This window comes from Saccopteryx bilineata, chromosome 4 (genome assembly GCF_036850765.1).
Source record: "Saccopteryx bilineata isolate mSacBil1 chromosome 4, mSacBil1_pri_phased_curated, whole genome shotgun sequence".
Classification (NCBI taxonomy): Eukaryota; Metazoa; Chordata; class Mammalia; order Chiroptera; family Emballonuridae; genus Saccopteryx; species Saccopteryx bilineata.
Genome location: NC_089493.1, coordinates 262,515,336 through 262,526,874, shown reverse-complemented (window position 1 = coordinate 262,526,874; position 11,539 = coordinate 262,515,336). Strand labels below are relative to the sequence as shown.

General features: G+C 44.6%; 1 protein-coding gene and 1 pseudogene across 1 annotated transcript in view; one reads left to right on the top strand and one right to left on the bottom strand.

The window, feature by feature from the left end:
• Positions 1-5,502, bottom strand: part of LOC136334290 (zinc-alpha-2-glycoprotein-like) — a 37,830-nt gene extending 32,328 nt beyond the window's left edge. The window contains exons 1-3 of the mRNA XM_066274323.1: positions 5,325-5,502; positions 3,221-3,478; positions 741-1,013 (exon numbers count right to left, since the gene is read on the bottom strand). Coding sequence (XP_066130420.1) covers positions 741-1,013; positions 3,221-3,478; positions 5,325-5,400 — 607 coding nt within the window. The 5' untranslated portion in view covers positions 5,401-5,502. The remainder of the gene's footprint in view (positions 1-740; positions 1,014-3,220; positions 3,479-5,324) is intronic.
• The window catches only part of LOC136334293 (transformer-2 protein homolog beta pseudogene), a 165,154-nt pseudogene that overhangs the window by 142,057 nt on the left and 11,558 nt on the right, over positions 1-11,539 (top strand).

Here is an 11,539-nt window from a genome sequence, read left to right as displayed (position 1 = left end):
CAGTTTTTACCTGCCTCATCAAGGAAACTTCCAGATCAGGAAACTTGAGGCATTTCATGAGCCTTCCTTGTTGGATAGTGGAATATTCGTGGCTACTTTCTTGCCTCCCAGCACCCCCTGCCTACCCTTGTTCACTGACTACTGTAACTAAGAAATGTGAATGCTCATGCATTGTTTTGTTTTTCCCCAAACCCCCAGTGGGCTTGATGGCTCCTGTCTCCCCTAGTCTGAGCCCTGCTCCTAGATTCTGCCTGCTGCTGTGATTCAGACCTTTCTCTGCCTCCTCCCACAAGAACTTCTTTCTGATTCTTTTTTTCCAACTTAAAAAATAATTTTATGTTATTAGAGAGAGATAGAAGGAGAGGGAAGCATCAACTCGTAGTTGCTCCTCGTATGTGCCTTGAGCAGGCAAGCCTGGGGTTTCGAACCAGCAACCTCAGCACTCTTGGTTGTGGCTTTTCCCACTGCATCACCTCAGGTCAGGCTCGGCTTAATATTCAACCATGGTCTCAGCTTGTTTCAAGCAATCCTGCTCACACTTACTCATTTTCATCCTTTCTGGGCAGACATTTTATACACCTGCCTTCTCCCCACCGCCAAGCCAAGAGGCATATCACAGATATCACAGAGAGAAATGATTATAGGATTTGCCTGAAATGTTCCCCTGAAGTTCTAGCCTGAAATCACCTAGGTCTTTCTCAGCTCAGTGTGGGGGGCAGGGCAGAGGAAGCAGTGGGTACCTTGACGGTCCAGGAGTGTCCTGCTGTGTTGCAGGTATTTCTGCAGCGTCTGGGTGCACTCATCTTCCAGGTAGGCCTTGGCCCGATGCACAGAGCCTTCTGTTTCCCACTTTACCTTGGTGTTCAGAGCTTCTGGTTGCAGGGGAATCCAGGCAGGGATTTTTGTGTCAAATTTGATGTAGTCCTGTCCATCGTAGGCAACCGTCCAAAGTGCTCCGCAGTAAGTGTCATTCCGGAGTTTACAACTAATCTCTTCTTGCATGGTGTGATTCCCTGCATCCACCCAAACCCCCAGAAATCAGTCAGCCTGGCATCAATTCCCTCATAATAACTGCTACTCCTACACAGTCTGCAACCCAATATGAAGAGAGGGTTTTGAATCTGAACGTGGCACCCCGTTTACGCTGGCAAATGAGTTGTTAGCCAGACATAAAGCAGACAGAGGAAAACTTAATTTGGTTTGGTGTTTTTCCCTAGTCTGAGATGAGACACATAGAGGGAGTTTTAGAGAGCTACCGACTGTGGACCATTCTAGCCCCATGCAGGATCTTTTGATTAAAAAAAAATTATTTATTGATATTTTTTTTTTCTGAAGTTGGAAATGGGGAGGCAGTCAGACAGACTCCCACATGTGCCCGACTGGGATCCACCCGGCACGCCCACCAGGGCGCAATGCTCTGCCCATCTGGGGTGTAGCTCTGTTATAACCAGAGCCATTCTAGTGCCTGAGGCAGAGGCCACAGAGCCATCCTCAGTGCCCTGGCCAACTTTGCTCCAATGGAGCCTTGGCTGCGGGAGGGGAAGAGAGAGACAGTGAGGAAGGAGAGGGGGAGGGGTGGAGAAGCAGATGGGCATTTCTACTGTGTGCCCTGGCCGGGAATCGAACCCAGGACTCCTGCATGCCAGGCTGACGCTCTACCACTGAGCCAACCGGTCAGGGCTATTGATTGTTTTTAGGGAGAAGGAGAGAGAAAGGGAGAAACATTGATTTGTTGTTCCACTTATTTATGCACTTATTGGTTGATTCTTGTATGTGTCCTGAGCAGGGAATGAACTCATGACCTTGGTGTATGGGAATGATGCTCTAACCAACGGAGCTACCTGGTGAATGCAGCTCAGGTTGTTTTCTCACACGGGCTTCCCAATCTACATCCTTCAGATTTCTGAGTAACTTTTACCTCCTTTTGGAACATCTCATATTTCATGTAGCTTTTTGGGCATTCTTATACTCAGAAACACATCTTTTGATACCCACCCAGTAATAATTTAAAATTATCAGTTCACCTGGCCTGCAACGGACTGGCTTGAGGGGTCAGTGATGTGGTTCAGGAGAAAGAGTGCTGGGCTCGGAGACATGAGAACTATTATCTGTGCTGTGCTCTCCACTAGCTCCTCACACCACAAGTTATGACTCCTCCTGCCTAAGTCTACTTTGTACAGACAGGAGGGTCTTTATGATTATATGGGACTCAGTTTGTGGTTTTGAATTCAGTCCTTCCTGAGCTGCTGGTAGAGCCATGGATTGTACTGGGTACTCTCCTCATTCACCATATTCATTGTCTGTCTTAGGGTATGGGGCTGTAAGGGAGATCAGGACGGGTTATGTCCTAGCTCTCACAGAATCCATCGAGATAAGTTTTACTGAATCTCTTGGAAGCAAGACTCAATACTCCATTTTTTTTGCAGATTACAGACTACGTAATCAAGAACATGTTCACTGCCTGTCAGCTAGTAACTGGCAGAGTCAGCACCTGAACCCTGGTCAGAACGACCCAAAATTAGCTTACTCCCATTCCAACACCCCTGCACAGGGCTGAGCATGACACCTTCTAAAATGAAGTCCACCTCAGAGGAGTTGAGGTGTGGAGCTGAGAGGTCAGATGGTCCTAGCTAAGGGCTGACGCGGATTTCGCTTGCGAGAGTCTAGGCCTGAAAGTGAGGATGGGGGAAGTGATGGGGAAGGAGGAAAAGCAGCCGTGCTTGGGGATGGGGGAGGCAGAAATGTGTGTGCATGTGTACTTGTTCTTATACTTTCCTTTTCGAATAAGGAGTACTTCTAGCCTGCAGACCACTTTCCACTCAGAATTGTGGGGCTGCCTCTTGAGCTAAGACTATCTACACCAGGGGTCCCCAAACTTTTTACACAGGGGGCCAGTTCACTGTCCCTCAGACCGTTGGAGGGCCAGACTAAAAAAAACTATGAACAAATCCCTATGCACACTGCACATATCTTATTTTAAAGTAAAAAAACAAAATGAGAACAAATACAATATTTAAAATAAAGAACAAGTAAATATAAATCAACAAACTGACCAGTATTTCAATGGGAACTATGCTCCTCTCACCGACCACCAATGAAAGAGGTGCCCCTTCCGGAAGTGCGGTGGGGGCCGGATAAATGGCCTCAGGGGGCCGCATGCGGCCCGCGGGCCGTAGTTTGGGGACCCCTGCTCTACACCAATAGTCCGTAAACCACTGACCTCTGTCTTTGTAATAGTTCATGATGTCTCTCAGGTTCTTCAGGAAGAAGTCTCCCCTGGCTTTCTGATATTTACTTAGTTCCTCCCAGTCTTCCATTCCTTCCACCTGTCTCCATGGGCCCAAGGGCTCAGCCTTTCCACTTTCACTATCATAGTGGAAGAAGGCCTGATCATTGAGGTAGCCAGTGGCCTGAAAACTGGGGAAGCCCTCCTTGGGCCTGGTCATCCCAATGGAGTAATAGTTCAGAGAGTAAGACCCTGCAAAAGAGGAGAAGAGGTTGAGGTGTTGGATCCACATGGCGGGGTCCCAGTGTGGAGCACAGAGGATCAGGAAGGAACACCTGGTCACTGGCTTCCTCCCCAGCTCTCTCCAACATGCTGTCAGCCACGTAATATGGGAAGTTCACAAGCTCTACCTCTATTCTGGGGATGATATTTCAGAGACCATTTTGTGTTTTTACTACATTGTTTCCTCTCTTAGCACATCGAAAGATCATATTTCTCAGCCTCATTTTAAGTATATGGGGACCCTGACTGAGTTGTGTCAAAAGGCAATAGGAGGTGAATTGAGGTCTTCCTTCAGGTTGGAGGCCCTGGAAGCTGGTTTGAACCTCCTGTCTCTCTATATTTTGGTGATGATTGTGGAGACCATGAAATGAAACAGAAAAGTCCTAAGATACAAATCACCTAGATTCTTGAGGCACCCCATGGAGGACAGGAAAGTTGCTGGACCCATATTCATCTTTACAGGAGCAAGACATAAACATTTGTTGGATTAAGCCACTAAAAACAGTCTTTGTTACTGAAGCATAGCTTAGTGGAACCTAGGAAATACATACAGTTAGAAAATGTAGGAAGGCAAATTGACTAGAAACCTCAGGTAATGACTTAGAATGGATCAGCGTAAGGTAAGACCAGAATGGACCTCGGCATGGCCATGCCTGTCCCTGCACTTTAGTGGGAGGTAGGGAGTGGTAGAGGGTGGGGCATTTTCATAATTAATTTTAAAATGGGATCCTGATCTAACTCTCATGGATGTTACTAATGTTAGGCCATATAGCAGTTTTCTAGTTTCAGTACTGAAGTTACTCTCACTAATTAGTTTATACACGTGATTACCATTTTACTCAGTGGATGCTGAGTGAAGCAGATTCCCCTCTGTAATGTGACTGGGCCTCCACTAATCAGTTGAAGGCCACAGAGAAGAGGCTGAGTTCTCCACAGGAAGCAGGAACTCTGCCTCCAGCCTGCCTTTGGGCCCGAGATGGCAGCGTAATCTCTTCTCTGGTCTCCAGTGTGCTGACCTGTCCCGGTATTTCAAACTTCCCAGCCTCCACAATGGTTTTGAGTTGTATCCTTAAAATAAACCTCTCTTTCTGGCATATGCATGAGACTCATGCTTTCTTTCTGGAGAACGCTGACTAAATTTTACTACAGTGTAGGATGTGATTAACAATTAAAATATGATCAATTCTTATAAAACATTCATAATAGTTAGAAAACATTATAAATTTTAAACATACACAGTTGTGCTCACATTCCTTCATACTAAAATTTTGTATACTAAAAAAGTCCTCAATACTCTGTCCTAAAATCGACTTGTTCTTCCCGAGCTCCAGCTGGCCTCCCAGGCCCACTGTCGTAGCATCTCACTATGGAGTGAGGGAATGGGTCTGCTTCTAAAAGCATCCTCCAGTTAATATGTTTCACAAGTGCTCTATGGAGTTGTGTCTTTCTCCCTGAGAGTCAGACAGGTATGTCCAGCCATTGAAAGGAGGGAGAAACAAAGAGTTCCACCTGTGTGGGCCTTGCTCTGTCCTGGCTGCATGACCCAGGACAGGTCACTTCACTTGTCTGGGTCTTAGTTTTGTTCATTTGTCTAATAAGAATTTTAGGTTCTAATTCTTTAAGGCCTTATTTAGCATGATTCCAGAAGCTCCCTAAATGCTTCTACAAGTGTATAATCAGAGTTAGTTGACAACCTCAAACAGCCATTCCTCCTGTACACTGGGAATCTTGGCTTCATTAGGGGCCCTCTCCCCATGTATCTCCTTCATTACCTCTCTTCTGTTCCTCTATACCCAGCCCTTACTTTCCAACTCACCATCTTGGGTCTTCTGGGAGAATGCAGGACCCAGAGCAAGCAGTAGAGACAGCATGACAGGCACCGTTGTGCTCATTTTGTCTGAGTGGATGGTACTGTGCTTCTCTGTGTCCTGGAGCAGACTACTTGGAGACAGTGCCAGTTACAGCTTTGGGAATGGCTGGCTTTAAACCCTGTTCTGGTGAGGTAAATGCACAGGCCAATGAGAATGCCAGGATGGGCTCCTCTCCCAACTGTGAGAAAACAGGATACACAGGCCAGGCATGGCGGATGTTGTAATCAGTGAGTCTACAGACGGTCTGCCAGTAGCGAGCTCTGATAGGCAATCTGGTTGTTTGGACTTTGTCATGGGTCCACACATTTTTCCCCTTGTTGGCAGCAGCAAGTGCTTATAGGAGTAGTTCTATGGTGTGGTGGGACCTGTGCTTCTCATGCCTAAATTGGAGTGTCATCAATGATTCTGAGAAATAGCTGGTAAATAAATGCATTTTCTGCTTAAAGTCAGAATAGGAATCTGTTCCATCAACTAATGATGTGACTGCTACTGAAATAGGGACAGGATGTTTTCAGGCAACAGTCACCCAGAGAAATGGCAGAAAGGGAACCAGGCTTGGTTAAGGGGCCAGATTGGAGCTAAAGGCAGTTAAAAGCTCAATGTTGGGCACAGTCCTTCAGGCTGTGATAAACAGTGGAGGGTCAAACAGCTGCCTGAATCATCTATTTTGGTCAACTAGAATAAAATGCTCAGTGATGGCAAATTTTTAGTTCCCAAGGGGCTCCTACCATAGGACAGTGTGATGGACTTGAGGAATTCAAGAAAAAGTTTGGGATAGTTGAGTCCATAAGTGCTGAAAAGCTTAAAGAAATACACAGTTACCTGAAAAGCAAAAATTATCAATTCAAAGCACAACCTGTAAAGCAGGCCATTTCTCATGTAGCAGAAGAATTCTTTTGACTCTTTTAGTTCCAAGGACAAAACAGATGTAAACCTAATAGTGCCTAATGATTAAAACAAGGTTTCATAACTCATTCACGAAAGCCTAAAACATCTAATAGTCAAGTGTGACCAAGACATTCCTACAAATCTTGTACAATTGTTACTTACAGTGGGGGACAAGAGGTCTGGAGAACAAACCAAAGTGTGGAATGGCATCAAGAAAGGCTACATGAGATGTTGTGCTTGGGCAGGATATCGAACATGTATAGAATTTCTTCTGGCAGCAGGGAAAATTTTTCTAAGGAGTAGTGATTGTATTTGTCACGTTCATTTTTCTGTCCCTTATACTTAGCCTAGTGCCTGGTTTAAGAGGAGACAGTAAACATTTTTAAAATTTTTATTTATTTTTTTAATGAGAAAGACAAATGTGAAGAGAGAGGGACAGACAGATAAGAAGGGAGAGAAATGAGAAACATCAACTTATAGTTACTTTACTTTAGTTGTTCATTGATTGCTTTCTCATATGTGCCCTGACCAGGGGGCGGAGGAACTACAGCTGAGCCAGTGACCCCTTGCTCAAGACAACAACCTTGGGCTCAAGCCAGGGACTTTTGGCTCATGCCAGAGAGATCATGGGGTCATGTCTATAATCCCACACTCAAGCCGGTGACCCCGTGCTCAAGTTGATGAGAGCTTGTGCTCACACCTGATGAGCCCGCACTCAAGCTGTTGACCTCGACATTTTGAACCTGGGTCCTCAGTGTCCCCGGCTGACATTCTATTCACTGCACCACAGCCTGGTCAAGTAGAAAAAGCAAACACTTATAAAAATAGCTGAATGGATAAATTAGCAAAAATAAAAAAGAGTCAATGCCAGATCTCTCGAAAGGTCACTGAGGACAATTTGATAGCAACAGGGTTTAGATAGAAGACAGAGGGGAAGAGAGGTGGAGTGATAGAATCAAAAGGAAGTTGGAGATAGAATCTATAGGACCCTCATTCAATGAGTATCTCGCTCTCCGATGAATGAGGCACATTTCACTACTGTGCGTTTTCCCTCAAGGCTTGCCTTCTCTGCATACCCCATTCCTCTAAGGGTCATCAGTTCTTAGCCTTCTGTACATCTATATCCTTATAGTTATTCTCAAGATAAATTTTATTTAAATATTTTTTAGAAACTATTTACTCATTTATAATAATATTTTTTTCAAGATAATTTTGTATTTTTTTTTTTTTTTTGACAGACAGAGAGAGACAGAGAGGAACAGACAGACTGGAAGAGAGAGAGATGAGAAGCATCAATTTTTTGTTGTGGCACCTTAGTTGTTCATTGATTGCTTTCTCATATGTGCCTTGACCATGGCCTACAGCAGAATGAGTGACTTCTGGCTCAAGGCAGCAACCTTGGGCTCAAGGTGGTGAGCCTTGCTCAAACCAGATGAGCCCGTGCTCAAGCTAGCTTCCCTGGGATCTTGAACCTGGGTCCTCCCAATCCTAGTCTGATGCTCTATCCACTGCGCCACCGCCTGGTCAGGCTCAAGAGAATTTTGAATGCATAAATTAAAACATGGCAGATACAGAGGAAGCCAGTCCTATGGAAATTCAGGTCTTTTCACGTGTCCCTGTGGACCATTGGACTGTTGGCAGCCCCTCCACCCCTCAAACAGAGCAGGATACTATTTTAAAGTGACTGACGGAGGAATTGTTAAGAAGGAGATAATTTGTGACTATGAAGTCCTCCTGGCATGGGACTTACTGAAGTTACAGTGGTAGGTGGTCCTGGCAGCAGAGGAAGCTGTAGGTGATATTAATTGGGTGGGCAGAAAGTGACCGAGGATGGACCCACATTTGGTTCTCCAGACCCCTGCCTCCTCTCTGATGTGACTAGTTGATGCCTATGGCCCAATCCCAAATTCAGGTCGCTTTCCTGTCAAGGCCTGGTGACCCTCCCCTCTCAGCTGCCTCTGCCCTCCTGGTCAGCAGCAATCTTTCTACCTTTTCTTGGCCAATTATCTTCGGTCTTCGCACCTCCTCTGAAATCAGAATCCCTCTGTGGGGGGTGTTCTCTGTGCCTTCTCCTCCTGCCCCACACCTGGCCAGGACTCAGGTCTTTTGAGCTTTCCTCCCTCTCATCCTGATGGGCCCCTCATTCCTGTCATGGGCTGGGTGTGATCCGACATTCCAATCTTTATTGGCCCTGGCCACTAACTTGGATTCTGGGTTTTCTCATTGATCTGAGATTTTTCTCCTGTGATTTTAAGATTTCTTTCAAAGTTGTCATAATATTTTGAAATATTAATTGTACATTGTTGCCTCTTAACTATTTGAATTTTTCTTCCCTGCAGGCCTCCTTATGTTCAGACAGGACATTATTCTGCCCCAGGGAAGGGAATGTGGATTTCACTTACAGAAGCTGTTTCTCAGCTTTGATTTGAAATTGAAGTATCAAAATAAAAAAGTATAGTCCTTAAATTAAGGCTTTTGAGAAAGATAAGAGAGTTGGCTCAGCATTCAGAAGGCTGGGGATGAATTCCTTTAGGAGCTCAGTTTAGGGGGTAGAGTTTAGAGAATTAGGAGTAGATGTGATTAATGTTATCAATGTGATCCATTGTTATAAAACTTATATTTTGACAGTTTGTGTATGTAATGAATTAGAAACTTGCACAATTTAGCTTATATTTCTTCATCCTTAAATTTTGTTTGCCTCTCACCTCCCCAAAAGGGCCTCATTCTCCGTCTTAGAATTGACTGGTTCTTCCCAAGCTCCCCATGGGCTGCTCTCCCAGATACTTGCCTTCCAGGCCCACTGTCATAGCCTGTGGGGTGAGGGCATGGGTGTCCTTCAGGAATCATCCCTCCAGGTCACCTGCCTTCACACTTTCCCCTTAGGGTTGCTGTCTCTTTCCCTGGGGGTCAGACAGGTACATCCAGTCACTGGAAAAAGAGAAGGAACAAAAAGTTCCACGTGTGTGATTCTTACTCTGTCCTGGGAATGTGACCTTAGGTAAGGTCACTTTGTTTCTCTGGGTCTTGGTTTTGTTAATCTATTTACTAAAATTTTTAAAAATCATTATTCTTTAAGGTCTGATTTAGAATAAGTCCAGAGGCTCTCTGAATCCTTCTGGAAGAGTGTGAGTTGAGTTAGTTGAGAGCCTCAGACAGCCTTTCCCACTGTACACTGGGAGTTCCAGCTCCATCAGGGGCCTTTCTGCCTTCATCCCATTCATCACCTCTTCTCCATTCTTCTCCACAGCTAGCCCTTGCTTCCACACTCAGCAGCTTGGATCTCCAAGGGTACTTCATCATCCAGAGGAGCAGCAGGGACAGCAGGAAAGGCACTATTGTGCTCATGGTTCTTGACTAGCAGGTTCTCGACTTCCTGAGGTCCAGGAGCATGGAGCAAACTATTTGGAGACAGAGCCAGGTGTGTTTTGGGAATGGCTGGCTTTGAGCCCTGCCAGGTGAGGTGAATGCACATGTGAGAGTGTCAGGATGGACTCCTCACCTGACTGAGAAAACAAGATACTTAGTCCACGCTGGGCAGATGTCTGCTCAATGAATCTGAGACCTGAGACAGGTGATCTGGGGACTGCAACCTTTTCTAGCTGTTCCATGCTGTGACATTTATTGCTTTTGTTGGCAGCAGCATGTTATTATAGGACAGGTTCCATGGTGTGGTTTGGCTTATCTTTCTTCTGCCTAATTTGAGTGCGGGTTCTTCAGGCTCTCCACTGATTCTAGAACAAACCTGTAAATAAATTAATTTTCTGCTTAAAGTTGGAATAAGAATTTGTTTGTACAACAGATTTAATGGTGTGACTGGTACTGAAATGGCAAAAGGACTGTCTTAAAGCAACATTCGCAAAGGTAAATGGAGGGATGGGATCCAGGTTTGGTTATAGGACCATATTGGAGCTAAAGCCAGTGAAAACACAAATATCTTGGGGAGGTTCTTACAGACCTGAATATGCAGTGGAGGGAGAAACAGCTGATTTAGTTATGCCTTGTCAACTAAAACGTAATGCTCGTTCAAGGCAAAAGTTTAGTTTCCCTGAGGCTGCTACCATCAGACAGTGTGAAGGGCTTGAGCATTCAAGGACTAAATCTGGCTTGGTTGTCTGATCAGTGGTGGCATAGTACATAGAGCGTTTACCTGGGATGCTGAGGACCCAGGTTTGAAACACTGAGGTTACCGTCTTGAATGTAAGCTTGCCTACTTGATCTTGGGCTTGCCAGCTTGAGTTTGGGATCATCAACATGATCCCATGGTCACTAATTTGAACCCAAAGGTTGCTGGTTTAAAGCCAAAATACTGGTTTTAACTTAATGTTGCTGGCTTGAGCAAGGGGTCACTTGCTCACCTTGAGCCCTCCAATCAAGGCACATATGAGAAGCAATCAGTGAACAGCTAAGGTGCCATAGCTATGAGCTGATGCTTCTCATCTCTATCTTTCTCTCTCTCTCTTAAAAAAATTTCTTTTGATAGTTAAGTCTACAAGTGCTGGAAAGATTAAAGAAGAAAACAAAATCAAAAGCAGAAATTATTGGCTCAAGCAGAGTCTGAACAGCAGGCAATCCCTACGATGGTGCAGAAAGAATATTTTGTCTTTTCTAGTTGTGAGGATAAAACAGATGAAACTTAATAATGCCTAAGATTTAAAACCTAAAAACAAAAAATGAGCTTTCATAACTTATATACAAAAACCTAAAAAAATCAATAACCAACTCTGACCAAGACACTCCTACCTATCTTATACAATTGTATTAGGATGAGTGTGGACAAGAGCTTTGTTAGAGAAGGAAGTCAAGTGTGAAATGGCTTTGGGAAAGGCTTCACAAGAATTGTAAACAGGGATAGAATTTCTGTTGTCACCTAAAGGGCAAATTTTATAAGAACAGGGATGGTGTGTGCCATGTTCATTTCTCTGTCCCTAGCAATAGTCTGTTTCCTGGCAGAAAGAAGACAATGAATAAACACTTACAGGAATAGATCAATGGGTAAATGAACAAAGACCAAAAGGGACAGCACCAGACCTACCTGAGAGTCTCTTTCCAACTTAGTGGAAATAGAGTTCAGTAAGAAGATTGAGGGGTTGGGCAGGTAGTGTGGTGTATATTCAGAAGGGATATAGAATTCAAATTCTGGAGGGACCCCCCCTAATCCAATGAACATCCCATGTCTTCCAATGAATGAGGCACATTCTGTTATTGTATCTTTTCCCTCACAGCCTGTATTTTCTGCATATATCCTTCCTCTAGTTCAATATATATATGTTTT